The following is a 27389-nucleotide window of genomic DNA, read 5'->3' as shown; positions in this document are numbered from 1 at the left end:
AAATGAAATGTGTTATGCATAGCAAAAAGGTGCAGCAACCAAGCACTTGCGACGTTATCATGTGTTACGCATCATGAGTAATGTTATACCAGTAATATACCTCTTACACTGATTGATTGGGTGCAACGTTTTGAAAGTGTAATGTGTCAAGGCGGCAATATTAAGCATAATCCATTGACAAAATAGTATTTGACCAAATTAATTTTTTTTTATTGGTATGTATGATGTTCCCCAATCCTTGATCAATTTAAAAAAAATAAAAACTCGTCCCCTTTTGATCCCCTCTTTCTCCCTGATAGCCTTTCTTTCCACTTTCATCTTCAGAATCAGAGCAACAATGATAACTCCTACATTTGCACACATTTTATCTTCTACCAACCACACAATGGTCCATTCAGATAAGTAAGACACATTTGTTTATGTTGTTTTACTCTTCTTTGCACCAATAACCATTGAAGGAGGTTTTGTAAGTTGGTCTATTTTTTTTATGGACAATATTTTACAAGTGGCGCCCCAAGAATATATTGTTCCTATGTTTGAAATTTTTTCTCCTCTATTCGAGAAAATAATTTCTAATGTTGCTAAACAAAATTTTAAATTAGTTTATTATATTATATTCTTAACTAATATAATTTTAAACGAGCACTTATGAAAGAAGAAACAAATGAGATATAAATAAAAAAAAATTATAAGTTAAAATTAACATATGCTAATAAAATAAATCAGCGAATTCAGTTTATGTTTTAAATCAATTGAATAAAAGAGTTATATAAAAAAAATAGAAAATCATAAATTAATTTTAATTTAAAAAAAATTATTTTACTTTTTTTATAAGTACTTAATTAAGAAGTTAACCTAAATTGAACTATATTATTTTCCTTAAAATGAATTAAAGAATATTTTTTGAATCACTTAATATAAGAAATTTAAATTTTAGAAGATGAATGACTTATCTTTAAAAAACCAAGGAATTTAAATTTTAAATTTAAGAAAAATATTCTTTTAATTACTCGTCATTGACTATAACTATATTGTCTATAATTTTGAATTCAAGAAAAAAATTATTAATCTTATATTTTAGTTAGACACCTGCATTTTGGGGTCGACGGAAGGATTTCCTCTTGGGCGTCTCTACCCTCGATTCTTATTACTAATATTTAAAAAACAAATTGCATTACCTTTTTTGTTTCTTTAATTCTACCATCCTTTCACATTTTCAGAAAATTTAATTTTTAAATGTACTAAATAATCTTTCATAAATTTAATTCTAACAGGTGATTTGTAAATCACTTTTTTAAAAATTGATTTACAAATTAAAGTTTTGGAAGGGTGGTGCATAAAGAAATTATTCTAACGAATATACGCCTGAAACTGCATACTAGTTGGCAAAACGGAAAACGAAAAAAAAGTCTGAGCAAAATGACACCATAGCTCATAATAACACACGTTAATCTTATCAAATATTTCATAAATAAATTCAATAACTTCTCATTCCATGTACAATTGTTCTAAGAATTTCCAAGAATGTGTAGAGAATTGTGTGATGGTTTTTTTTCACATTTTTTTACAGAAAATTTCGCACTTTTCTTTCCAATAAATGGAGCAAAAGAAAGACAAGGAAACCTCCCTGATAGAAACCATCTCTTAAATATTTTCTCTCCTTTGGCAAAGCCACTTGTGCATCAACAAAGCTTAGAAGTGTTGAAGGCTAACATGGTTTACCCACTACGCATTTAAGGCTACCAGCATAGCGAGTGAGCCTTCCCACATAAGAGCCAGGCTTCGCTGTAATCATATCCTTCCTTGAAAATGGCCTGTTGGTTAGCTCAGTTCCACCTTCTCTGAAAAATGCTCCATTCAAGTACACATCGTTGATTGATCTCCATTGCCAGGTTTTCCATTCTGATTCTGGTGCATATTCCCTCTTCGTTATCTTCACCAAATCACCAAATTATGTGTCACCCTTATTGTCTCCATTCAAATTTCATTATTTCATTTAAAATTTAAAAAATAAACTTGGTTAACAAAGTTAGTATATCAATGCTAAACCATTGCTTTGAGTACTAATAATGCATGGTGAAACATTTATACTTCTTGTATAGGAAAATAATTTAGAAAAATATTAATAATCAAGAAGAAATGACACATGACTATAGAATTTGTTTGTTGGGTCCTTGAGTCTATTGGAGTCTATCATCTGGTTGGTAAGAGAGAAATTGGAAGAAACGAAGGGGAAAAGGTTTGGATCCTTATTGCTTTCTATTGTTGAATAACAAGGTATGGTCTAACTAGGAGACCCTACAATCAATTCTAATGAATCCTTGTACAATAAATTTTTTGTCATTCTCTCTCTTGGGTGATATTGTGTCAATACTAATAGAAGGAAAATGATCAACATAGACAATATGCATACTTAGATATGTATTTAGATGCATACCTCCTTTGCATTATTGTTGTTAGGGGCAATAAACCGGTTCCCCTCGCTAATAATGGTAGGGTGCTTGCTACCACCGATGGCATACATTTCCCAATGGGTGTAATCGTTGTTAACCACATGGACAAAGCCATATCTACACCTTGGCATCCTTTGGATTAATCTCTTACCAAAGTGGTTGAATGCCACAGTGATCTGCATAATGCTATCAGTATCATAGTTGTCACGAGCACCAAACAGCATCGCCTGCATCACATACACAAACCAAACCCAACACAAAATCAGGCAAGCAAAACATTGTCAATTTCAAATCCAGGAATTGAAAAATGAGCAAACATCTGAATTAAATTAACTAAACACCTCATTGTGGTCTGTGAAATGGCTATTAGAGATGGTAATAGCAGTGGAACCCTGAATGACATCTATCAGTCCATCCACGCAGTTTCTCATGGAAACATGGTCAATCCAAATATTGCTAGCGCCAAAGATGGAAATTCCATCCCCATCACTCCTAGTCCTTATACCATAATGGTTCGCAGAATCTCTAACAAGTCCACCAGTGCCAGACACAATGTTAAAAACCTTAATTCCATGAATGATCACATTGCTGATATACTGGATGGTAATACCAGCTCCATTGGTAATGTAAACATCAACTCCTCTTCCATCAATGGTCTTGTTACTATTCATTATGAGTTCTTGATTGAGCCTAATGGTCATGCTACGAGCAAAGATGATCCACAAGGGTACATTTCGTGTAACTGCATGCCTAAGGGTACCAGGAACTGGATTCACCATGTCATTATCTGAAGGATCGGTTATCACATAAAATTCACCATTCTTTCCACCAATAGTGTTTCTGCCAAAACCCTGCACACAATCTGCAAGCTTCTTGCGGTTGTTTGCCCAATTAGGGTCACACCTCCAGCACCTGTCAATAGGGTTTGTTGCCAGGCATTGATCACTTCCTGATTTTGAACCCAACTTTCTTCTTTCCTTCTTATCACCAATTATAAGCCTATTTTGTCAAACAAATAAAAAAAAGCCTTGAGAAACATAATATAACCACTATTGAATTCATGTTATGATATTAATATGATAATCATAAGACTCACTGGCTAACACTAGAAGTCAGGTTGCTGGTGAGTGCATAAGGGTCAGAATAATAAGCTCCCTGGTTCACTTTTTCAGCATCTGATGCTCTTTGAATCCAATATGAATCAAGCACTTCCTCGTGCTTTTCCCAATACCCACTATCCTCTTTGACATTGGCATGCAAGGTAGGTATTAGGACTAAAAAGCACGTTAGAAGGAGGACATTGTACAAATTTTCCATGGAGGTTCTTATTATTGTTCGGCTGATTACGGCCACGCCGAAGATAAACTCAGCCGAATGGAAAGAACCCCCTGGCAATGGAATGAGGAAAAAGCTATGCCCTATATGAAGAACTTGACATGATCCTTTATATGTATGTGTATGAGGCTATATGGAGAATAATAGCTAAAGAAAATACAACGACCAGAAGCCAAATTTGGGTGAATTCGGAGAAATTTTTGGCTAGATTAACGGTTAACCTCTGTCAAAGAACTATATATAAGGACAAAACTTCTATTAAAATCAGTTTACTGAGTGCATTTCTATTCATAGAAAACAATGCACGTTTCCTAGTGGCCAAGGAAAAAACATGTGATATTTGTTTTCAATTTTACCACATAAAAATGGTGGTGGATCTAACCACCCAAATTTTGCTGATATAACATTGCCTGGTCAAGCTTGATAGGTGAAGGTCAAGCTCATATAAACCATTGATGTGTCCCATGCAGAGCATCCTAAACAATGCTGGATCCATTGAAACACTTGTAATAAACGTAACATTTGATGATAGATAAAGGTACCCGAACATGTAAGCTCTAGCTTATCCTTAAATATTTCTTGATAAAAAATTATGTTTTAATGATAATAATAATATTATTATTTTAATGTCAACATAGTTTGTCATAAACTTATATGTGAAATTTACTAAAATAAGTTAAAATAAAACTTACTTTAATTAATTTTTATGAAACTAATTGAAATAAAATAAAAGAGTTTATAAAAAAATATTAATAGTTTATTTTTATGAGCAAAAATAAATTGCGTAAAAACTCCTCAGAACATCCTTTATATTTACACAAGAACGTTCTCTGTACATTTAGGGATAGAAACAGGTTAGGTCAAGTTAGACTTTATTTAGGCCCAACTTGTAATATAATTATTAAGCCTGAGTCTAACTTGTACTTGTTAAAGACTTTATTTTTAGTCTGACTTAACCTATTTAAATGGCTTGACTTGAAACCTGTTAACAAAGGCTGTTACAAAAAAAAACTTTAATATTAATAAAAATATAATTATTTTATTATCAAATTAGTTTACATATTTTTAAATTTTTATCTGTTATTGATAATTATTAAATAATTGTAACAAATTTTTATATCATTTTATAAATAATTTTTAAAATATTATTTGAGCATTAACTATAAATATTTTCATATTATAAAATTTTTATATTTTTATTTTCTTAATTTAATTTTATAAAATTATTAAAGTATTAAAAATTTTAATTATTTTTTATAATAATTATATTTTATTTGTACAAAAATATTTTATATTCAATAAATAAAATCATAGTAAATATATAAAATTGATAATAAAAAATAATACTGACAAAATTTGTTGAATTAGCTAAAAAAATTATTTTAAAAAATAAATAAATATCATCATTATAAAATTATAAATAAAAAATATTTATATTATAAAATTTATGAATGTAGAAAAATAACATATGAGTATAGTAAAAATTAATAAAATTTATATTTACATTAAAATAACTTATATTTCTAAACTTTTATCTTAATAAAAAAATATTTAATAAAACTTAATATAAAATTTAAACTCAATACACTATATATATATATATTGACAATAATAATAACTATTAAATTAAAAAATAATTATAAAATATTTAATTTTATTTTTTCATTAATTTTTTATTTTAAATTAATAAGTATACGTAAAATTAACTACATTATAACATTAATATAATATAAAAAATATTACTGATACAATACATTAAAATATATATTTATATGTTATATATAAATTGATAAATTAATTAATAATATAATTTTTTATTTATATTTTTTCGTTTATATAAATATTTATTAATTATTGAATTTCAAATGTATATTAACAACTATATTTTTAAAGAAAAATCTATCTACATCTATGTCAAATTTATTAAAAGTAATTATTTAAAATTTGACATATTTATATTTAGGTGTGTGACTATGTATGCTGTGGACGTGGAATCTAAAATATTTTTTATAGGCAACTTACTCAAGAAATTTATACGAATAAAAATAAAATATGTAATAAATACAAAAAGTATATATTATTATATCTAATTTATTTAAAATTATATTATTTACTACATAGTTCTATTATATATATATATATATTATATTAAATTTTTTACTTTATTTTTCTATCATTTTTTATAAAAATTTAGTTTCAAATAAAATATAATTCATATTTACATAAATTTTATTTATCATAAAGAAAAAGAATTAAACATAATATATTAATATAATAGTTAAATATTAATAATAATAAAATTAAGAATATAAAAAATATATTAACATAATATTATTATTTTATTTTAAAATTTTATTTCGTTTAATTTTAATTACATCTTCTTCCTATTCAAAGACTTAACCACTCTTTTAAATGTAACAAATGTGATGATTTATTATTAAATAAATTTATTATTTAAAAAGTGTAATCGTGTATAAATATTTTTAATTTTTAATAATATAATTTTTATTTATTATAATTATAAATAAAAAAATTATAACATAATATATTAATTTAATAATAACAGGATTAAGAATATAAAAAATATATTATTAAATAAATTTATTATTTAAATATATTTTGATAGCTATATATATATATAGATCGGCCTGTTAAGCTTAACAAACTTTGTAAACAGTTTATGCCTAACTTATTTATTTAAATAGGTCTTAAAAAAAGTTAAAACTTTATTTGTTTATTAACAGATCACGTCAAACAGTTTGACCTATTTTCATCTCTATATACACTAACTTATGTTATTTTAGGAAGCTAGATAAAGTTTTTATCAATGTGAAAATAAGTTAATTTATGTTAGACTTTAAGTTTAATTTATTTTACAAATGCATGGTTCAAAATTGATTATTCTTTGGAACCCTAAAAATTTGACTTAGCCTAAGAAGTTATTTACAAATATATTTTGTAATAAGGCTTTTTAAATTAAAAAAAATACCTCTAAAAAGATTAAAATTCCTTCAGTAACATACAAGTCACTTGATTTAAAATTTTAAATAGACAATAATATAATTTAAAATATTATTATAAAAATATAATATAATAACATTCTAATTATTATGATAAGTGTATGTAACTTTAATAAAAGTATTTTAATTTATTTAAGTTAGTCGATTAATTAGGGTTGCTGTTTTTTTTAATGACAAAGCCTGGCCTTCTTAATAATATAGATTTTTAAAAAAAAATATTAATCTAAAATATTTAGTAAATAAGTTTGTTCTTAACATAAGTTTAATGTGTGATAAGATAAGTTATAAATCCTGGATCCCTACCAATTAATCTATTCTATTTCTACTTAACTTTCAACATTATTGTCATTGTATATAAAATTTTGTCAGGACAAGCAGTTAATAATAGTAAAATTTTATTACAAAGAGAAATATTTATTGTATTTTTTATAACTTTAATATAATAACTATGTACTTTTTTCATAAAATTTTTTTATTTATAAATGCTTATACCTAGACTTGAGATTAACAAAATTCTTATATATATATATATATTGGCAAAGTTTTTCTTTTATTTTAATTCAAGGCCTTAGACTCTCCAAAAGAATTATAGATTTTGGATACTCTCACATTCTTTTGAATAGAAAGAAAGAGAAATTAAATTATTTTTTCACATAAGAGAATGGTTCGGAGACAGTGAAAAAAAAACAAACTAAGGGTTCTAATAGTTGGTATATGAGACGATAAGATCATATAATATGCAAAGTTATCGAGTGAAGCATGTAACTATGTTTATGATTATTCAGGTTAGATTCATTTTTAAAATCAAATTATAGTTATATTCACTTACAATATGTTTAAAACGCATAAGCTACTTTCAAGAGCATCTGAATTAAAATATGTAAATCCAGACATATATTTTACTTTGTTTCGTCTAATATCTAGCACAAATTAAATTCAAAAGCAGTACACAAAACAATAGCTTGTTTATAAGGAACCCAAAATCCCGTTTCCTAGAGATTAAAATAAATGCTTTCACACAAGTTAAAAATAATTTATCTTTATGTGTTTTAAAAAAGTTAAATAAGTGAATTTTTTAAAATAAAGAAGTTAATTTTATCTTATTGAAAGAGTTTAATTCATTTTACTACTTAACTTTATATTCAATTTGAATTGGAGTTTCCTGACCACAAAATATTTTTGCTTTGATAAAACTTGTCTAGAATGTTTGTTCATGGCTCGAAAAGCAGCATTCCACTTTTAGAACAATGATACAAAGAGGTATAGAGTCAATTTCTCTCACCTAATTTAAAATCTATAATTAAAATTAATTCCTCTTAACTTAAAATTATTCTTCATCCTTAAGACTGTTGAGACAAATTATTTACTATAAAAAAGGTTTGTTGGGTACATTCTTTCTTTTAAATACCCGAAAACCGTATACTTCGTAAATATAGTATATGTATAATACAACTCATTTGCATCCACATTTTTCAACTCGGTTGTGTGATGCTTCTATGGCCATATACCTACATTAAGCAACAACGTGGCACAACTCATTTCAATTGGAGCATGCCATTCCACCATCCCAATACAACATCCTATTCTTGAACAATACAACGGAACTATATACATATATACATACATATATATATATATATATAAGATAATTAATGAGTAATATTTATATTATGGCTATGATTATGATGCTTCCCAAATCATATAGTCGTTTCCCTCAATAGCTAATGACCATTTGCGGGAGCCACTAGGGGGTTCAAAATATCCAGGTCCGATCTTCATAGCAACTTTTTCATCAATGATGGCTCCATAAACATCCCTCTCTGCTTTAGTAATTTGAACCTTGAGCATGCAAGAGTAAAGGTTAGTGCTCCAACTATATAAATTTTGTAGGACATCACATCAATATGCCACTGAATGCCCATCTAAAGAACATCATGGCATTTTGATTAATAAAATCATGAAAGATATAAGCATGCACATGGCATTAATTTCCCTATAAAACACCAAGGAAATAAAATCGGATTTGGATCCTTTCATGTTGTTGAGTAATATGATATGATGTTGTTAAAGAGAGAATGGTGCAATTTTTATCAAATTTAATTTACCGAGTCCTACGACTAATTATGGTAGGTCATTGTTTGATAAAAATTATATCTTTCTCTTTCCAACATGATCATATCATGTTACTTAACAAACTGAGAGCTGCAGCTAAACCAGTAGATGCATACTATGGAATGTCATGTCATTAGGCATTATGATTTATGAGTAATTAGTTTCACTCTCAGCCTATGTTAAGAACCAAAAATAGTTTGCTTCTGCATGCTAGAAAAAAGTTTCTTCTTATTCATCCACCCCAGAAGATATTGTGTACACAATGCTAGTATTTAGTATACAGTACAATATTCTAATACTTACTGTACTCCTGCAGTGGATTTTGTTCCTCTTCCTGAGAGTCATAAGAGTTGCTATGTCATTTTTATGGTGAGATAAAATGTGGTCCAAGAAAACTGATGGGGTTCCTGGGTGAGTAAGAATGTAAGCATATCCTTGCATTTCTTTTCCACAGGGAAATCTCCAATGACCCTGTAAGAGAAAATATTAAAGAAATATAAATCTGAATATACAATCTGAAGAAGTTCCAAGGGAAATGCCTAATTTGAAAATATCTAATCATACTAGTGGTATAAGCAAAATTAACAAACCTTTTCCATATGAAATCATCGATAACAAATTCTTTCAATGAAATTAAACCTAGAAAAATGTCAAGTTGTATATATTTTTAGAAAGGGAGAGTTGAAACCTGTGTGGAACCAGTGTCATGATTCTCTACAAAGGTAATAGCACGAGATGGCCACCACCCAACAATGCCAGGAGGTTTTCCCGCCGGATCTAACAATCGCCAATATTCACATCTTTCCAATGCCTATATTGAGAAGAATTTAACACTTCAAGATTAAAGAGTAAATAGACAACCTATGTAAAGCAACCATGTTTACATCGTGCACATTTGTGTTTCCTTTCAACAGACACAGGTACATGTTTTAGTTGGAAAACAAATTAAGAGGCCAAGGTAAGGTTGGTTACATCACAAACAGTTGCATATATTTCTGAAATAGCTAGAAATGAGTGCCGGATCCAACTTCTATATAGGGAGCAAGAGTATAAACTGTAAAGTGAGGTTAAAGTATCTCATAAACTTAACTGCTTTAAATTAAGGGTGAACACATCCTAACTTTATTGCTTTACGCACACAATCACTTTAAAGTTCAAAGGAGTTGAATTCATGAGTGCCATATGAGAATTTTATGTTAATTCTATTCGATAATTAATGCATATAATTAAGTCACCATATGGTTCTCTCTAATTTGAACAAGTGTGAAAATCTTAGACATAGCTTAGCAGCAAGCAGTTTGTCACTGATGAGTATGAGATTTTTTCACTAGAAGAAGTAATACTTACAGTAAAATCAGTTGTGTAAAATTACAAAAATAATATAAAAAATCCAGTAGCATATATTTATTCCAAAATCAAATAAATGAAACTAGTGATAATTTAAAAACAAAATTGACTTTGTAAGAGGTACATGGAATATGTAAATGTGAGCAAATGCAGTGAAAAAAATGTGCCAGAGTTAGTGCTTACAGAGTGAAGAATCCCTTTAGTTGTAACATCAAATGCACCAGCAGTACCATTGGTGGCACTGATCCAGTCAACTATCCTTTGCCTATGAGCATCTTGATTATGATCCATTTCACCATCTGTGTAACTGAGGGAGTCCCAAAACTCTCCCACAGCAAAGTAAGGCTCACTCGCTTCCACGTAGTCCTTTACATAACCACCCCAAAATCCTCTGACAAAGTCAAGTCTCCATCCATCATACCCAATTTCTTTCCTATAAGTCACAAGGTGTTAGAAAAAAATATACAATTCTGTAATACTAACTTGGGGGCGGGGGGAGAAATTCTCCTGTTATATCAATGGTATCAATGCACACATAAAAACCCCTCCCATGAAGCACAAACATTGTAATTAGTTAAGCCATATTGTGGTTTTTGCCAAGTTACATACAACTAACTAATAGGAAGAATCAAGTGTGAAACATAAAGCACCAAACATGATATTTTATGAAAAATCAGAAGATGGTTTTAACCTCATTCTCTATGCTATAACGTATTAGCTCTCCAGCATAACCAACTTGTATGGTTAGAACCTATGATCTACTCTCAATTTGATTGGATGCATTTTCCTCTTACAACAATTTTTCATTAAAAGTAAGATGAAGAAACTGTGTCTAAAAATAACAACCTCAACCAGCATAACCATTCTTGGAGATCCTTTCTCACAAATTCCTGTGAATGATCAATGTTTGGAGCAGCATGAAAATTATCTCCAGTACTCTTGTTGCCCCTACCCTGTATGTTACGAAGGATATTCATTAAGTTCTGCAGATTCACCCAGGAAAGTAACAATATCGTAGTACTAAAATCATCTAAGAAACATAATGGAAAGGCATTGATCTTGAACCATAAAAAGAAACTAGCTTTGTTATAGAAAAAGAAGAGTACCTTTTATTATCTTATTCTGGTTCAGGATTATTTTATTATTACTAGTCTCAAAGAACAAGACCTTCACAAACAAACCTGAAAATGTGGATCATCAGCAACAACAGCACGATCATCCCAGTTGAGACTGCCTCCAAATTTGTTCCAAATACCATTTTGATTCTGATAATGAGCACAGCGGTGATTTAAAACAGCATCTCCTAGAACTTTGATCCCAACTTCATGAAATCTTTTCACCAAATCTTTCAGTTCATCAATGCTTCCATATCTGATATTTATTTTAAAAAAAATTGTAACAATTCCTATGAACAAGTCCTTTTCTTAACGATGTTATTACTGTTATTTATCCTTTGAGGTTCTTTTTTATCTTAAGTATTATATAAATGAACATCTGAAAGTTTATTCCATTTAATGTCAATGAGTGATCATAATATTTGAGGTCCAACATATGACATATGCTGTTGAATGTAAGCACTGGTCAACGTATGTTATTTGCCTAAGACTGAACCTTCTATCAAAGTACTAAGAGAAGATTGACATTCATATCTATAAAAGAATTTGACTGCTGCTAATCTAGTACCTGGAATTTAAATTATATAAATCCTTTGGCATGTATCCTTCAGGTGAAACAGACTCTGTAGGTGGTGGTAACCAAACCACAGTGAAACCAAGTGATGATAGTTCTGAAGCTTTCTCTTTAAGCTCCATGTACCATCTTCCGGATTTATGAGATTCCCAGTTAAACCCTTGACATAATATTTCATACCCTGTGCCTGTCGCTGAGCATATTTTTGGATCCAAGGTCTGAGTCTCTGATTCCACAGCAGCCTCAGGTACCGCAATTGTTGTTGCCTGAGGTTCCACAATAGTTGCCTCAATTTCCTTAAGAGTTACCTCAGATTCTACAGTTGATGCCTCAGAGAAAATACGAATGGAGCTTCTGAATATATTATAGGCTTCAGCAGCCAGTCTTTCAATTTCTTGAAAAATGCTTTGTTGTGCTTTTTCAGATTTTGTCTTTTGACTCTTCTCTGATGAATTTTCTGTGACCATATTTCTTATTTCATTGAATATCCCATCAGTAAATGCAAAGAAAGAAGTATCTTGACTAGCCTCTTCAATCACTTCCCTCTGCACACCTTCTAGTTGATCCTCTCTGTAGCCAAAATTAAGCAAGCTAGTAGAACTTGAGAGGGGAATATAAAAGTCATTTCCCATGTTCTTGAACCAAGTATTTTCATTTTGCTTAAGAACAAAACTAAATCCTGAAAATTCTTCTCCTAAAGTGATTAGTGCTGATGATCCTTTTCCACTGTCTCTTGGCTACAAACCAGGGTGAATAAGTAAATATATCATGAAGTGCAGAGAAAGCCACTAACTACAGTACTATACCCCTATATCCTGACCCAACAAAGATAACCAAACTTCAAGTTTTCACCCAAGAGAGAGAGAGAGAGAGCAGGGAGAGATCAAGGGAATAACTATTAAATGAATTGTTGCTTGAATACCATGAATTTATTCATAATCTAAAATTCTAAATATTCATTAAGGCATATAAATCTTTAGTATTTAAAAAGATCCTTTAGAATAGCAAAAAAAAAAAAAGAAAAGAAAAGATCCTTTAGTAAAATAAAAGAGGGTACATAGGAATTGGATGGTAGGTAAGCATAAAATACATTTAATAAACTAAATTCAAGTTATAAAACATAAAAAAGAAAAAAGGAAAGTCCTTTTTTTTATATCTATACCCTTAATTGAGTTCTCAAAGCCTTGTCTTTAAATGCCATTGTGCCTGGTGGATGAGGAGGAGGTGGAATTTCCCACCTTCTTGAACCATCCCTGCAAACTCCCCAATGAAGGACAACATCTCCAGGTAGATCAGTTTCAAAATATAAAAGATCCTTAACTGCCTCTGACTCAAAACGTTTCTTGATGGAGACACTGATAGAGTTATTGATTAAAACTTTCTTTGTGATAGTCACTTCTTCATAGAAACCACCTACTTTATTATTTTCTTGTTTTGGATCTCTGGATTCACTCCTGTTATCTAGACCTGCTTTTGGCTTGATGAACATTTTAGATATTTGCCCCAAATTCCCTATGATTAAAGAAATAGTATCACAAATCTTTGGCTGTATGTCACTTATGATTTATTTGACCCTCCAAGATCATTAAGAAGAGAAACAAAATAGACTTTTAGGTAGAAGCAAATAAATGATATTATGTAATGATTTGAAAAACCTGGCCATAATCTTAAGCCCCCTTTAGGTCCAATTGTATTAGTATCCGCCATAACGCAGTTGACCAAAGAAACCTTGAAATCTCTTCCTTTGTGTTTATACCAAACTCCAGTTTCCTCATCCTGAATCAACAACAATGTTCAGTCAAAAGGTTCTGAGGAATCAGTGCCTTCTATTTAAGAGTTGTCAACAGCTAATTGTTAAAATTAAACCTTGAGAACAAAATTAATTGCTGAAATTTCATTGATGTGTTTAAGATCAATCCTGACTTCATGAATCGTATCTTCAGCAGGTAAGCATGACTTCTTCAAAGGGGTCTCTATAGCATAGTCCTGAAATTTTCACTTCCAACTCAAACCTTTTGCATGGTAATGTGAACATGTGCACATATGTGATCATGCAAAGTCACGAATTTATTGTCTACCTTTATAGGAATAGATCCAGGAGGAATCATATCACGAGGAGGTTGATCCCATTCCCTACAGAATCAAGCTTCCATCATCATCATAAAACTTTATTAGATTATTAACATTAAGATATGTCGGCTCTTAAGATAATATCAATCAAATATAATAATGACAAGGTATTTCCAACCAGGAAGATAAGAGAATTCAAACATGTTGTTGAACATGATGTACCTTCCAACATCATCAACATAGGTGACACCCCAGTGAAGAATCCATTTCCCAGGTAGATTGCAACCCACTGTAAGCTCCCAATCCCTCAAATCCTTTCCGTGATCTAATCTCACAATAATCTTTCCCTCCACCTAAAATATTCCATTCCAATCAACCCCATCAATGCCAAACACCAACATATATTAAATTATGATTTCCTTTATAACCCCCCGCCCCCCAACCACCATCAGCACCTTTTTTTTTTTTCCAAACATAAAAAATTAATTGAGCTGATTCAAAAGTTTCAACTTTTTCATTTTCAGAAAAAAAAAAATGACACCCAACAAATTTTTCGTTATGTTTCCTCTTAAACCAAACACATTCCTGAAAACAAAAAACAAAAACAAAACTTTTCCCAATTAGGTTGTCCCCAACATTTTCTTAGGAAACCACCAACAAGAAATTTCATATATCAGAGGAAGGGAAAGTTGAGACCATTTGGGTTGTGTTGATTGGGAAAGTCTTGGTGAAGAAGGTATGATGGGAATGAAGGATGGGTGTGTCTGTAACGGAAGCTTGAAGTGCATGAGAGAGAGGCTTGCTGGGTTGGTGGAAGGTGAAGGATGCATTAGTGAGATTAGAGGAAGAGCAAGTGAGAAAGAAGGGTCTGAATGGGATTGGTTTGGAAGGTTGAATTGGATTTTCTCTTCGGCAAAGGTGGAAGAGTGGCTCTAAGGCAATGCTCGACATTATGATCGTTTTGTTTTGCAAGCAAATGGGAAGAAGAACAAAAAGAGAAAGAGAAACAGAAGGAGAGAGGTTGCATTGCACAATGTCGTTGCCTTTGCTCCAACCAACGTATAAATAGTGGACCATGTAGTCTATTGAAATTAACAGTTATTTCCGTTATTTGAAGGATTAAAAATTGCTATTTTTTATTTATCCCTTTTATTTTATTAAGTAATTATTAAAAATAGTGTATATATGTATTAAATATTTTCTTTACTTAATAATTAAAAATTGTAGAGATAAAAGTCAATATTTTTTTATTAAAATTTAACATCATATGTGATCAGATATGTTGTTATTATTATTTCCTTTTTATTATTTTTATATAGAGGAATCTCAAAATTATATTACAAGTGCAGAGAGAGACCTTTAAGTGTCACATTTTAATGATACAAATAATATTTTCTGTAAAAATCATATCATTTTTAATATATTATCCACATGATTAAATAGATTTTCCTTCTCAAAAAGTAAAATAAAATGATTTAAAACTAAGTTAAACAATCCCAATATGTATTCTTAACGAAAGGATTTTATTATACATGTAGTCAGTAGTTGAATGCATGTTTGATTTAATTTATTTTTAAAATATTAACTTTGAAATTTTTTTAATAAATAAACAATTATTTTCCTTAAATGTAAACATTATCAATATCAAACATATGTTTAATTAGTGGGTACCTAGCTGAGATGATGAACAGGGCTATCTTTATTATCACCACTTAAAACACATTTGAGTAATTTCCTGGTATATATTATTCATAATAGAACATGATGGATGGCTCTAGACTTGACTTAGCTGGGGTAGCTTTTCCCATGGATAATTTCAAAGGATATGATTAGGTCAAGCAAATTGTCTAACATTCATCAAAGGTTAATTTTATAATAAACATTATCAAAATTATATTAAATAAACCAATGGCTATAGAATGCTTAATATATTAAAAAAGTGGGTAGTGAAATACTGTCCGTAAACTGGAAGATGAAACCAATGATGCAAACATATCTATCAAATGAAAAGTAATAATAGTATCTTCCCTTGTTTGGCAGACCCAAAAATGGCGTACGGAAGATATGTGTTAGAAAATGAAAAGATTAATATTCAAATGTGTGATTAAAGATTCAAATGGGGTCTGCGTATAGTCATAGGAGCTATCAAATCTGCATAGAACACATATTATATCAGTTCACAACCCAACGACACGTGCATTTTTGTATTTCACATACACCGTTCCCTTTGTTGCTTCTTCTTCTCTACCATTGAGCCATATTTTGAATATAACACAGGCTTGGCTACCCTATGGATTCAATTTGAGTAAAATTTTAAATTTAATTTTATTGAAAGTAATTTAAATGACATTAATAATTCATTTTTTATTTTATCAGAAAGTTAAATAAAATATTTTATTATTTTTAATTAAATTATGTTTTATATAAAATATAAAATTTATATAAAAAATATTATATACAAGAATATTTTTAAAATACTTGCTATGATATCTGTAAATTTACGAGAACATTATATTCTCTCTAAATTGACAATTTATAATTTTTATAATATTTTATAAATTTAAAAATATTTTTATTTTTTAAAATAAACTACTAATTTATCGTTGTTTTTTTTATAATAACAGTTGTGCTTGATTTGTTGTTACGGAAAAGGATTAGAGATAAGGACAGTGACAGTATGAGGAAAACGTTGATTGCAGAACAAAACGCAAGAGACAACCAATGCCGTAGACGACTCTTCAATAAATGATTTAATAATATGAAATGCAAAACTTGAAATATTTATTTTAAAAGTATTTTTATGATGCTTTTAAAGGAGTATTAATATTCTCTCTAAATTATATTAAAATATTAAAAAATATTTATATTTTTTTAAATAATAGAATTTATTTATTTTAAAGAATAAATAAAAGATGAGCAGAAAACAAAACATGGAAGTTGCCTGAAATAGTTAATCGACTTTATGACGGCCGTTCCAAATTTGGACGAACAATGTCGTCTGTTCCTTTAAAAGATGAGACTGCCAAGCACGGCATTTCACCTTTTTAAGAACCAAAAATCAGAAAATAATATTTAATTATATTTCCAGTTTTTTTTATTTTAATTATGTCTAGTTTTAATCTTTCACTTTTTTTATGAGCTAATTAAATGTATTTATTTTAAAAAATAAATACAATATGTCTCTTTTTAAATTTATCTAAATAATTTCTTATTTTTAAAATATTTAAAATATTTTTATTCAAAATTTATTAGCCAAAATATCGGATTTACTCTAAATAAAAAAATATATCTTTAAATTTAATGTTATATCTTATAAAATCTTTCAAATTGTATTAAATTCTTACTAATTTTTTACTTTTAAGCTTCTAATTAATCGTAAACTCTCAAATATTTATATAAAAATATAATAATTTTAAAATGATATAAAAACTGTAAAACTAAGGTTGATAAGACCGAGGATGTCAGAACTTGGGATTTGTTATTCCCCCCAAGTGCTTTTGATAAGATTGGCAAAAGGGTACCTTTGAAGATCAAAGTTGCATGCATTTTCAGTTTCAGCAGCCACTCACTGGGCTGAATCAACCATGTTTGCAACTACGAAGTCCTCAACTTTCTCACCTCTATTTTCTTTCCGTAGAACCTTTGCTCCTTCCAAATCCAAACTCTTGAATTTCATTCCCATGAAGCAATCATTTTCCCCGACCCACTTGGCCTTAGGCTTATCTAATCCACGCAGAACCCTTTGTGCGTCTTGTAGCTCCCCATCACAAGATGCATCCCAGAAATCATCAATTCAGGTTTCACATCATATGTTGATTTTATTTCATGATAAGATTTCTTGTTGCATGCTCTCACATGTTTAGAGTTTTTAAAATTAATACCCCCCCCCCCCCCCCCCAAATGGACTTGATTTGTTATTCCTTATATTATCATTCGTAGTATTTTTTTTAATATATAAAAAAATGGGATTTCAATTTGATTCTCGTTTGTGTTGGCAGTGGATATCCATGATGCTAATAGTGATAATAAAATTTGAGATCTTGTTGTCTGTACCTAATGTTCTGGTCTTGAATCTGAGTTTCCTAATGATATCTATACATGCAGGGTGGTGAAGCTTTTCTCAGGGGGGTGTTGGAAAGTATGCAATCCGTTTACTTAAACAGAAATCCTACTGCGAAGGCCATATTGGACCTTGTTCACTCTGTTGAGAACGACTCATTATGCTATGATCATCTTGCATTCAGGACATTTGGGGTAATTGTCTGGGCTTTACCTCCTTCCACATGCCCTTTTCTGTATGCTCAATTATTCTTGGTTAGTTCATTTTATCCATTGTGTGCTGTGCTCTTAATTATAGGTGAATGGTTATGGAATTGATTCCATGGCTAGTTTTTTTCTGGATTATGGCTATACAAAACGGGAGGAATTGAGGTTTCCAGCCAAAAAGTTGAGGGCATTCTGGTTTTCTCCTCCTGCTGATTCACTAGATAGCAGTGGCAGTGGTATTAATGGGCCTTTGCCAAGAATATTTATATCAGAGCTACTGGTAGATCAGATGAGTCCACAAACTCAGGTGTGTTTGTGGAGAAATTTTCAATTAATTTCACTCTACATCTATCTAAGAATTACATCTAAAAAAAATTAAATTAATGTTTTGTCCTATTATCTGTTGTGTTGCTAGTTGTATTTAGTATGAAAACAATAATTTGCAAAGCAATGAATAGTTTGATTTCTTAGGATTTTACATGGCCCTTCTCTATATGTTAAGATTGAGGTGTAGTATATGCATATTACCATATGGTTTACAATATATTTTTTTCCCTGAAATCCATACATATAATGATATACATAGTTGCGTGACACCTATGGTTTATACTTAATTAATTATATCTCTGCTGCATTGTGGCTCCAACTTCCAAAAACACAGTTTACTAGAAGAAGTTTGGAATTTCTGTGCAGGAAATAATTAGAAAATACACTGAATCATCCGGTGATGGAAACAAGTATGCAGCTCTGGCAAGTTCCCTCGGACATTTAACATGGGAAAAGCCCTTATATTCTGAGTTTCAACAATTGGCAAGGTATTACTGTTTGTATGGCAAGAAATATTTTTTGAGGAAAGTCTCCACTCTCTTCTAGCATCTGGCTTACTTATGGTTTATTGGTACTTGATACATAGTGAAAGCGAGTATGCTGCCTGGACCCTAGTCAATGGATATGCGCTGAACCATGTTACTATATCTACTCATCGGCTGAAAACTCATTTGAGGGACATAAAAAAACTAAATCAGTTTATTGAGGATAGTGGATTCAGATTAAATTCAGAAGGAGGAGTACTGAAAGGTTTGTACCCTTTTTTGTTGTTATGCAAGTATAATGTTTTCTGAATATTTTCTGATCATAGTAGCATTCAATGTGCAATAGTGAGATAATCTCAGGCTTGTTTCTTTCTGATTTAGACAATCACTATCTCTAGTGATAAAAGATAATTGAAATGTAAACAATGCTCTCTTATTCATTCATGTCAAATATGATAATTTTCCTTCCATTCCTGCATGTGTTCACCTCTTGAAAGTTTGCTCTTGTTCATCAAATCTATCTCCTTTTCTCCCCCTCCATGCGTGAAATAAAAGTCTTACACTTATTCTGTTAAGTCCTTTTCACTTGAAAATTTTAAGTATTAAAAAAGAAAGGAAGGGTGTAAGTGAAGCTGTTTGTTAATTTGTTTGCATAGCTGTTTCCCCATTGATCAGAGGCTTTATCATTTAGAATTGGAAAAAGCATATCTGTCAGTAAGTGCATCATGCTCCCAATATTATGAGCTGAATACTGAAGTTATAACCTATATTAACTATGTAAGATACACGGATGTATTCATATTGAAGTTGAAGATGACCATTGCAAGTTGTAACTTATTGTATCAAAGATAATGTGAATGATTTGAATATTTTCTCCACCTCCAGTGAGCCCTGATGGTCTTCTCCAGCAAAGTTCAACTGTAGCAGATTCAATTTCTTTCCAATTTTCTGACGGCATAACGGAATCAGTTCCATGCTCATACATCGAATTTGCTGAGCGTCTGGTGCTGCCACAATATAAAAATTTACCTGATGCAGAGGTAAGCAACATTCTTTCTTTTCACTCTCCAAAAAAGAACACTTTCTTTTCAATATCATGTTTCAACCTTTAGTTATAATTCTAACTTTAGTGTTGATGGCTAAGACTGATTTTGTGACCACTATTTTGCTAATAAGAGTTCTAAGCATTTTCTGCAGGATTTGCTAATCCTTGTTTTCACTAATGGAACAGGTGAAAGAGTTCCATAGAAGGGATGGTTTTGAGGTAGCAAGTGCTGACAAGATCTTTGAAAGCACATCCAAGGAGCAGTTGAGCAGAGTAGGTTCATAAGAGACTCATCTCATTACCATGAATGAGAACACGCCCTTTATTCCCCGAAGGGAAAAATGTAACACTTTATATCCAATTATATTCTGGAAGTTTGAATTTAATACACTTCCAATCATGTGAATGCTGCAAAATCAAATTTGGTTGATTAAATTAAAAAAATGGTTACCATACACACATATATAATAAGCTATCTTTTTCCTCAATTTCTATCTTTCTTCTTATCCAACCGGGGCTCCTTTTTGGTTTGCTTTTCTGTGTGCTTTTAAGAGATTAGAAGGAATGATTGAGCTTTGTATGGTAATGAGTGTTTCAAAGAGAGAAATAATTAACTTAAACTAGTCAGCTTTTTATTTTAATGAACAGAGGGTCAGAAAGGCCAAACAAACAAACGAGATTACACAAAAGAAAGCTACATTACTAGTATCAGCCAACAAGGGCACAAGGAGGAGAGGATTCCAAATAATGCACCTCTAGCTGGAGTGTTTGAGAGGGTTCAGTTAGCCAACACACATCAATTCCCTTTCTAGAACTCATGATGTTTACCTAATTTCTGGTAAGAAGTTCCTTCATCATGTGCAAAAGAAGTGCATTTGGATGCAAAACTTCACATCCTACTTTCTAAAGTTAGACTCTCCACTCACAAAAAACCCCCAAAAGTAAGAACCATTGATTTTACATTTTTTTTTATATCCAATCACGAATTTGCATCCTTTCATATTATCAACTAATATAATATGGTCATGTCAGATAAAAAGATATCAAATTTAATTAGTGAATTTTATAATTAATCATAATGAATCATTGTTTAAGGAAAATTATATCACTCTCTCTAAAATGATCACATTATGTCGCTTAATAAGTAATAGGATCCCAAGTTTATCTAAATCACAAGGTATTCCATATTCTTACCCAATTTGTTTAGATATTAACATGCATAGTCGCAATTCAATAGAATTTCGGACCCCCTGCAGTAAATACTTAGTTAAGAGCATAATCGTCTATTTCGATACAATTTGGAAATGCCCCGTATATGATATAGATGATATTATTGTATATGTCATCACTTTGAGTGTTTGTTTTTATGTTTGAGTGATTCTCTTCAAAGCAACAACTTGTCACTTCACCCCATTTTCATGATAAATAATATTTAAGTATATTTTTTGAAGTTTCACCTTGTTACAGTATTAAATGTAATTTTTTATCAAAATAAAACTTTAATTTAATTAAAAATAATATGAAAATATTAAAAAATTCCACATAAATTGTCTTTTTGGTGATTTGTATTGTGTACCACCGTCAAAGCGTGTCACGGAACTCTCACTAGCAATGTGATGATGACAAGGATGAGATTAGATGCAATAGCCACTTGGCATGTGGAATAGAGAGCTATTCTAACAAATTCAAAATGTGTCCTGTTTTTAGCGTAAAATTTTACGTATGGGATAAGGGAGAACCCCTATGCTATCTGATTACACCGTTGGCAGTGTCTTGGAAGCATTATCGTTACACTAATTTCTGAAATAAAAAATGATTAGCAATAGTTTAGATTTGACATTTTAAAATTATCATTACGATTCTTTAATATCTTAAAAATAAAAAAAGTATTTTTCATAAACAAGAAAGCATAGAATATTATCTCATTTCATAGAACCCTGTAAAATTTATTTTATAATTTTAATAAAAACTCAAAAATAATTCTCACGCGCCAGTGCATGATCTTTATTAAAAAAATAATATGTCAATGCAATGTTATATATATTTTTAGTATTATTTTCCAATTAAATTAAAATTTTACTTATATAATTAATGTAATAAAATTGACATTAATAGTTAGTACATGTTACTGAAATAAAACTTTACTCTCACGTAAAAAATAGTACTAAAAACGGCTATAATATATGACTAAAATTTGTCCAATAAATAAAACTATATACTAATTTCAGTCAGACTAAAATCTCTTTTATATTGCACATCATTTCCACGTCTACCGTTGTTATCGGGCGTAAATCACTTTCAACAAGGACAATGCTTACCATGTCATCGAGTTATTTTACCAAATACCTTCAATTATTAAATGAAACATAAAAAGAGAATGTTAAGTACATTTTTTTTTATCGAAAGAATGTTAGAGAATTGATTAAAGAATTTAAAGTATAAACGTACAATATTTATTGTTATCAATCTATTTTTATTGTAAATCATAATAATTGTTCTATTTTTTATACAATGCTTTTAAAACCTGTTATCATGATCCAACAAAAATATATTATCCTACACTTGAACCTCACCACGCTCTATAATCTTACACTTTAATTTTATTAATAATGATAAGAATGAACGGCATCCATGGTCAAATGATTTGAATTAAAGTTTTAAAGCATAAAATAACTATTAAACTACTAGAAGGTGCTATGAAGTATAAACTGCTTCTTATAAGTTATAGTATAAAATAAAGAATCATTTCCTGGATCATATGAGAACAAATGACTGTTATAAATTAATGCAATAAAGCTTCTTTCTCATCTTTCTATAAACAAAAAAGCCTGTGATTAAATTTAAGGAGGAACAGGGAGTGATATCACAAGCAAAGCCAAAATAAATAGAGATAAAATTTCCGGTGACAAATGGGTAAAATAAAATAAAACAAGGATGAGGATTTGATAGTGTTCAATATTTGCAAACAACCTAAAGAAACATATTGGTTGACAATTTGACATAGACATAGTAGCTCAATAAGCTTCACCTGCTCTCACCTCACATTCATCCAAGCTAAAGGGAGTCAACACCCATAACATAAAATCACAAAGCAAAGCAGCACGCTTCTTTTGCTCTCAAGTTCTCCATCAACAAATGCTTTGACACAAGGTACATTAATAAGGAGAAGCGAAAAAGGGTGAAAGAGAAAAAGAAAAATTTCACCAGCTCTATGCTTTGCCTTTGGGTTTTGGTGATTGTTGGGGAAACTGATGGTGATATGGAGATGCATAAGTGCCATTTGGTATTGAAAGGCTCCTTTGCTGCTGTCCATTGCGGGTTAGCAATGCTCCTTGTGTCCGTCCATTTCTTGTGTTAGGACTCATCCCAAAGCGGTCAGCTTGAATTGTTTGGAAATAGTATGAAGAGCTTGCCATGTCCTTAAGGTTTGGAAGGGGCTTTAAAGCTTCTACAACTTCACTCATGAGGGGTCTGGCTTTTGGATCTCTACTAAGGCAGTGAGCAGCCAGTTGGGCAGCTTTCTGAGCTCCTTTTATGGAAAAGTGGCCTTCTAAACGAGGGTCGATCAGCCTGTAGAACCTTCTCCTCTCTCCAAGATGTGGTCGAGCCCATTCCACAAGGTTATGCTCACCATTGGGTCGGTGTTTGTCCATAGATCTTCTGCCGGTCAACATCTCAAGTAGTACCACTCCAAAACTGTACACGTCACTTTTTGATGTAAGATGACCTGCCACACAAGCAAAACCAATAGAATATAAGCAGTTAGATATTAAAGATGTTATATTATATTGTAAAATATTTGGAACAAACAATTGAAAATTATCAGCAGAATATAATAGAACCCAGAGCTCCAGAAGTTATAAAAATGGTGGTGAGAATGCAACAAAATTTATCAAACCCATCAACACATCTGAACTTTACATACAGAAATTATAGACAACTCTTCAGTAAATTATGATCTTAATCACAAATATGGCTACAAACAATTAACATTAGAGGTCAAGAACATTGTGTGTTGCAAAAGATGAAACAGCCACACAGGGAATTAGATCCAAATTTTGTGTTAAGAAATTTTTAGAAATGTGGGATTATCAATAACAAAATTAATGACTCCAGAGGAAAAAAAAATACCCAACAAAATATAATCAGAAAGAAATAGCAATGAAGTGCAAGCATATGTGAATTTAGTGATAGATAACAACTACAAGTCACAGATTTGGACTTGCCATATCCAATTAAGCTTACCTGTCATGACATATTCCGGTGCTGCATAACCATAGGTTCCCATCACTCGAGTGGACACATGGGTTTTGTCACCTTCTGGACCATCTTTGGCAAGACCAAAGTCGGAGAGCTTGGCATTGTAGTCCTGTGTTGGTATGATATTAGACTAACAAAAAAGAAAAGAAAAAGTAATCTTATTGTAGTTTTTCACACTTACAGCATCTAACAGTATATTTGATGTTTTAAAATCCCTGTATATTACTGGTCGTTCAGCTTCTTCATGAAGAAAAGCAAGACCCTTAGCAGCTCCTAGTGCAATTTTCATTCTAATGGACCATGGAAGAGGCAAGGATCCTACACAATATAATTTCTTCATGACAACATCAAACACGGATATCCAAACATAAAATATACAGAAATAGTTTCAAGTTCCAGTATCTAACCATGTTAGAGAAAATGCTAAATGTAACATGAAACGTGATGGAAATGTCATTATAATGGTATATATTAGTTTTATGTACTATTCTCAAATAGGTAGATCACTGAGTGAGTACTACATTGTATCACCTCTCTCCCCTCAAATGTAGAGAAAATATTTTTTCATGCCAAATGGTTAATTTATTTCATCTAGCTTTAGTGGAGAAGGAACGAGAGTGAGCCTTGGTGCTTGGTGCAAAAAGATTATTGCATAGTGACTTGGAGGGCATGCGTTCAAATCTTGGAAACAACCTCATTGCTTGATAAGGTAGTGTATGTCCACCCTCTCTAGACCCCACTTGACAGGAGTCTCACGCACTAAGTCACCCCTTTTATGTAAAGAAGGAACATGCTTCACAAGAGACATCCAGCAGGGCTCTTGATGTTATCAAAATCCCATGGTGCAGTACTGGTCCAACTATTATTATTGAAAAAGAAAATGAGGCCACTAATTAGATAGAAAATAGTAACTTACTCCTGAATAAGTGGTTTTCCAAGCTACCCCGAGGCATGAACTCATAAACTAGTAACCTTTGATCATCTTCAATGCAGTAACCTACAAGTTTTACAAGGTTTGGATGAACTAGATCACCAAGAAAATTTACTTCAGCCTGTTGCATGATCCAAACAAGAATTGATCATTAAAATTATAGAATTCAGTAAATAATATTAGAAGAAAAGGACTTCTAAAAATATACTGACCAGCCATTCTTTATGACCCTGGAGCCCATCATGGTTGAGGGTTTTTACAGCAACAGTAAGTCCTGTGCCAGGTTTCACAGGAGCAGTTCCATTTTCTTCAATCCAACCCTTGAAAACGCAACCAAACCCACCTTCACCAAGGAAACTCTCAGGCCGAAAATTTCTTGTAGCTAACTTAAGATCATTGAAAGAGAACTTTCGAAGCCTGGAAGCAATTTTAAGCTCCTCTTCAAGTTTGGAAGTGGATGAATTGCTTTCTGCATTACTAGTGGTTGTAGAAGAGACTGCTGGAGCTGTTGGTTGGTCTCTACTTGTATCATTAGTGAATTTACTTTCAGCTAATGGGAAGCCAAGAAGTGAGAAATTTAAAAAACAAAGAAAGACATTAGGACAAGCAGTAAAATAGCATCATGCAGCATAGGTTTTAAAATAGATGAGGAAACAAGCACCACCTCAAGAGTAATTTTAAAACTTAATGAATCAGCATATGTTTGAAATTCAGTTATTTCTAAACAGTAATTTGGACTAACTTCGTTTTTAAGATCTACTCTCAAGTTTATCTCACGATAATTACATACATCGACTAAAGTTTCAAGTTTGACACTTATGCATTTCCTAGCCAATATAAAATCTTAATTTACTCTGGTTTCTGACTATGTTAACTTGGAAGACCACATGGAGTTAAAGGAAGCTTTCTTGTGACAAAGCTTACATATGCATTAGCATATCATTTGGATTGACCAAGTGACCCACTGCTGCTCGGAATAAACATGAATTGAGAAGCTCAAAATTTTCACTGTTAAGTATCTAAATTACATTTTCGACTTTGTTTAGAGCCCTGAAAATAGCTGCCATAGCACCCGTAATCAGCCACCCTTATTTTCTAAGCATGTATTTGTGTTTCATTTCACATTATTTATCATATTAATTTTCAATCAGACTGCCAAAAAAGAAAAAATAAAAACAGGTGTGCACAAGGTCCACAAAGGAATAATTGTCAAGAGAACCAAAAGCTAAAACAAACTACTAAAAAAGACTAACGAGTGACATTTATGCACAAACAAAATCATATCACAAACACATTTACAAAGATGAAAACTCCAAGCACATCATCATAAGAACAATAATAAAATTTGCAAGGAAACAGTGATTACCATAATGAGTACTGGTGCCACTCACTGAGCTATCAACCTTGGATCTTGAAGAAATGCAGCTCCCAATGAACCTCAACCTTACCCAACACCCAGCCCCACTCTCTTCCACCACTCCCTCATCTCCTTTCTTCTTCTTCTTCCTCCCCTTTGATTTACAGACATCCCAAGACTCCACAACCTTACCATTCTCAGCACCCAACCCCATCTCTAGCAAAACCTAGAGAACCAAACCCACATATCATCAAGACCACCCAGAATTCCAAACACCACCCACCCTTCAATGCCCTATCCTCCCACCACCGCAACCACTACCAAAACCCCAGATGCCAAATTCCCTAATAAAACCTAAAAATCACAACTTTACACCACAAAACCCCTTATAACCGGGTAACTCAAAGAACCCAGAAATTAAAACAGGAAAAAGGAAAGTGTAACAGATCACATTAAATAGATCAAAATACCCAAATATAGAGAAAAGGGTAAAAACCCTTGAAGGATTGAAGAGTGGAAAGTGAAGAGAGTAGGGGCAAAAAGAACAGAGAGAACAGCACCTGAGCTGAACTCAGTAATCTCCGCTCAAAGATGGGGTCCTCCTCTGCAACACAAACACAATGTTGCTAAACAAAATATTGGGAAATAAGTTAAATAAAGGATTCATATTAATATTTATATTTGTATTTAAA

At 31.2% G+C, this 27389-nt stretch overlaps 4 protein-coding genes across 6 annotated transcripts; 1 reads left to right on the top strand and 3 right to left on the bottom strand.

Annotated features, from left to right (window-relative positions):
* Window positions 1–1708: 1708 nt before the first annotated feature.
* On the bottom strand, window positions 1709–3770 carry LOC113869336 (probable pectate lyase 3). The gene is made up of 4 exons (XM_027505615.1): window positions 3550–3770; window positions 2795–3452; window positions 2438–2680; window positions 1709–1933 (listed from the first exon to the last, which is right to left on the bottom strand). The coding sequence occupies exons 1-4, from the start codon at window positions 3768–3770 to the stop codon at window positions 1709–1711; spliced, it is 1347 nt and encodes a 448-aa protein (XP_027361416.1).
* A 4446-nt stretch (window positions 3771–8216) lies between these two features.
* Window positions 8217–15055, bottom strand: LOC113869764 (alpha-amylase 3, chloroplastic-like). The gene is made up of 13 exons (XM_027506228.1): window positions 14723–15055; window positions 14249–14379; window positions 14035–14089; window positions 13823–13942; window positions 13612–13732; window positions 13119–13468; window positions 11951–12693; window positions 11449–11638; window positions 11114–11220; window positions 10451–10700; window positions 9609–9731; window positions 9224–9391; window positions 8217–8647 (listed from the first exon to the last, which is right to left on the bottom strand). The coding sequence occupies exons 1-13, from the start codon at window positions 14975–14977 to the stop codon at window positions 8489–8491; spliced, it is 2772 nt and encodes a 923-aa protein (XP_027362029.1). The 5' UTR covers window positions 14978–15055; the 3' UTR covers window positions 8217–8488.
* Window positions 15056–17477: 2422 nt separating this feature from the next.
* LOC113869165 lies at window positions 17478–20635 on the top strand. Of its 2 annotated transcripts, XM_027505349.1 has the most exons (7): window positions 17478–17823; window positions 18131–18280; window positions 18384–18599; window positions 18986–19107; window positions 19206–19369; window positions 19990–20144; window positions 20336–20635. In XM_027505349.1, exons 1-7 carry the CDS (start codon window positions 17611–17613, stop codon window positions 20432–20434), a joined length of 1119 nt encoding a protein of 372 aa, XP_027361150.1. In that variant the 5' UTR covers window positions 17478–17610; the 3' UTR covers window positions 20435–20635. The 2 variants fall into 2 exon arrangements, with proteins under 2 accessions (XP_027361150.1, XP_027361151.1); XM_027505350.1 differs by lacking the exon at window positions 18384–18599 and having other exon boundaries at window positions 17481–17823; window positions 20336–20615.
* A 2380-nt stretch (window positions 20636–23015) lies between these two features.
* On the bottom strand, window positions 23016–27360 carry LOC113869164 (probable serine/threonine-protein kinase PIX7). 2 transcript variants are annotated; one of them, XM_027505348.1, is made up of 6 exons: window positions 26707–27360; window positions 25553–25890; window positions 25326–25461; window positions 24591–24727; window positions 24395–24518; window positions 23016–23876 (listed from the first exon to the last, which is right to left on the bottom strand). In XM_027505348.1, exons 1-6 carry the CDS (start codon window positions 26909–26911, stop codon window positions 23359–23361), a joined length of 1458 nt encoding a protein of 485 aa, XP_027361149.1. In that variant the 5' UTR covers window positions 26912–27360; the 3' UTR covers window positions 23016–23358. The 2 variants fall into 2 exon arrangements, with proteins under 2 accessions (XP_027361149.1, XP_027361148.1); XM_027505347.1 differs by having other exon boundaries at window positions 23052–23876; window positions 25553–25889; window positions 26682–27324.
* Window positions 27361–27389: the final 29 nt, after the last annotated feature.

Source organism: Abrus precatorius, unplaced genomic scaffold (assembly GCF_003935025.1).
Source record: "Abrus precatorius isolate BTA unplaced genomic scaffold, Abrus_2018 Scaffold6, whole genome shotgun sequence".
In the NCBI taxonomy this organism is placed as follows: domain Eukaryota; kingdom Viridiplantae; phylum Streptophyta; class Magnoliopsida; order Fabales; family Fabaceae; genus Abrus; species Abrus precatorius.
This window is presented reverse-complemented; position numbering and strand designations above follow the sequence as displayed.

Coding starts and splice junctions, on each gene's coding strand:
- LOC113869336 (XM_027505615.1), bottom strand. CDS start 3,770: ATGGAAAATTTGTACAATGTCCTCCTTCTAACGTGCTTTTTAGTCCTA. Junction 3,453..3,549: donor CTGACTTCTAGTGTTAGCCA/GTGAGTCTTATG, acceptor TTGACAAAATAG/GCTTATAATTGGTGATAAGA. Junction 2,681..2,794: donor ATTTCACAGACCACAATGAG/GTGTTTAGTTAA, acceptor TATGTGATGCAG/GCGATGCTGTTTGGTGCTCG.
- LOC113869764 (XM_027506228.1), bottom strand. CDS start 14,977: ATGTCGAGCATTGCCTTAGAGCCACTCTTCCACCTTTGCCGAAGAGAA. Junction 14,090..14,248: donor TATGTTGATGATGTTGGAAG/GTACATCATGTT, acceptor TTGATTCTGTAG/GGAATGGGATCAACCTCCTC. Junction 11,639..11,950: donor TTATATAATTTAAATTCCAG/GTACTAGATTAG, acceptor AATAAATATCAG/ATATGGAAGCATTGATGAAC.
- LOC113869165 (XM_027505349.1), top strand. CDS start 17,611: ATGTTTGCAACTACGAAGTCCTCAACTTTCTCACCTCTATTTTCTTTC. Junction 19,108..19,205: donor GAGTTTCAACAATTGGCAAG/GTATTACTGTTT, acceptor CTTGATACATAG/TGAAAGCGAGTATGCTGCCT. Junction 19,370..19,989: donor AGAAGGAGGAGTACTGAAAG/GTTTGTACCCTT, acceptor CTCCACCTCCAG/TGAGCCCTGATGGTCTTCTC.
- LOC113869164 (XM_027505347.1), bottom strand. CDS start 26,911: ATGGGGTTGGGTGCTGAGAATGGTAAGGTTGTGGAGTCTTGGGATGTC. Junction 25,890..26,681: donor CACTGTTTCCTTGCAAATTT/TATTATTGTTCT, acceptor CTTCCCATTAGC/TGAAAGTAAATTCACTAATG. Junction 23,877..24,394: donor ACCGGAATATGTCATGACAG/GTAAGCTTAATT, acceptor CTTGTGTGGCAG/GTCATCTTACATCAAAAAGT.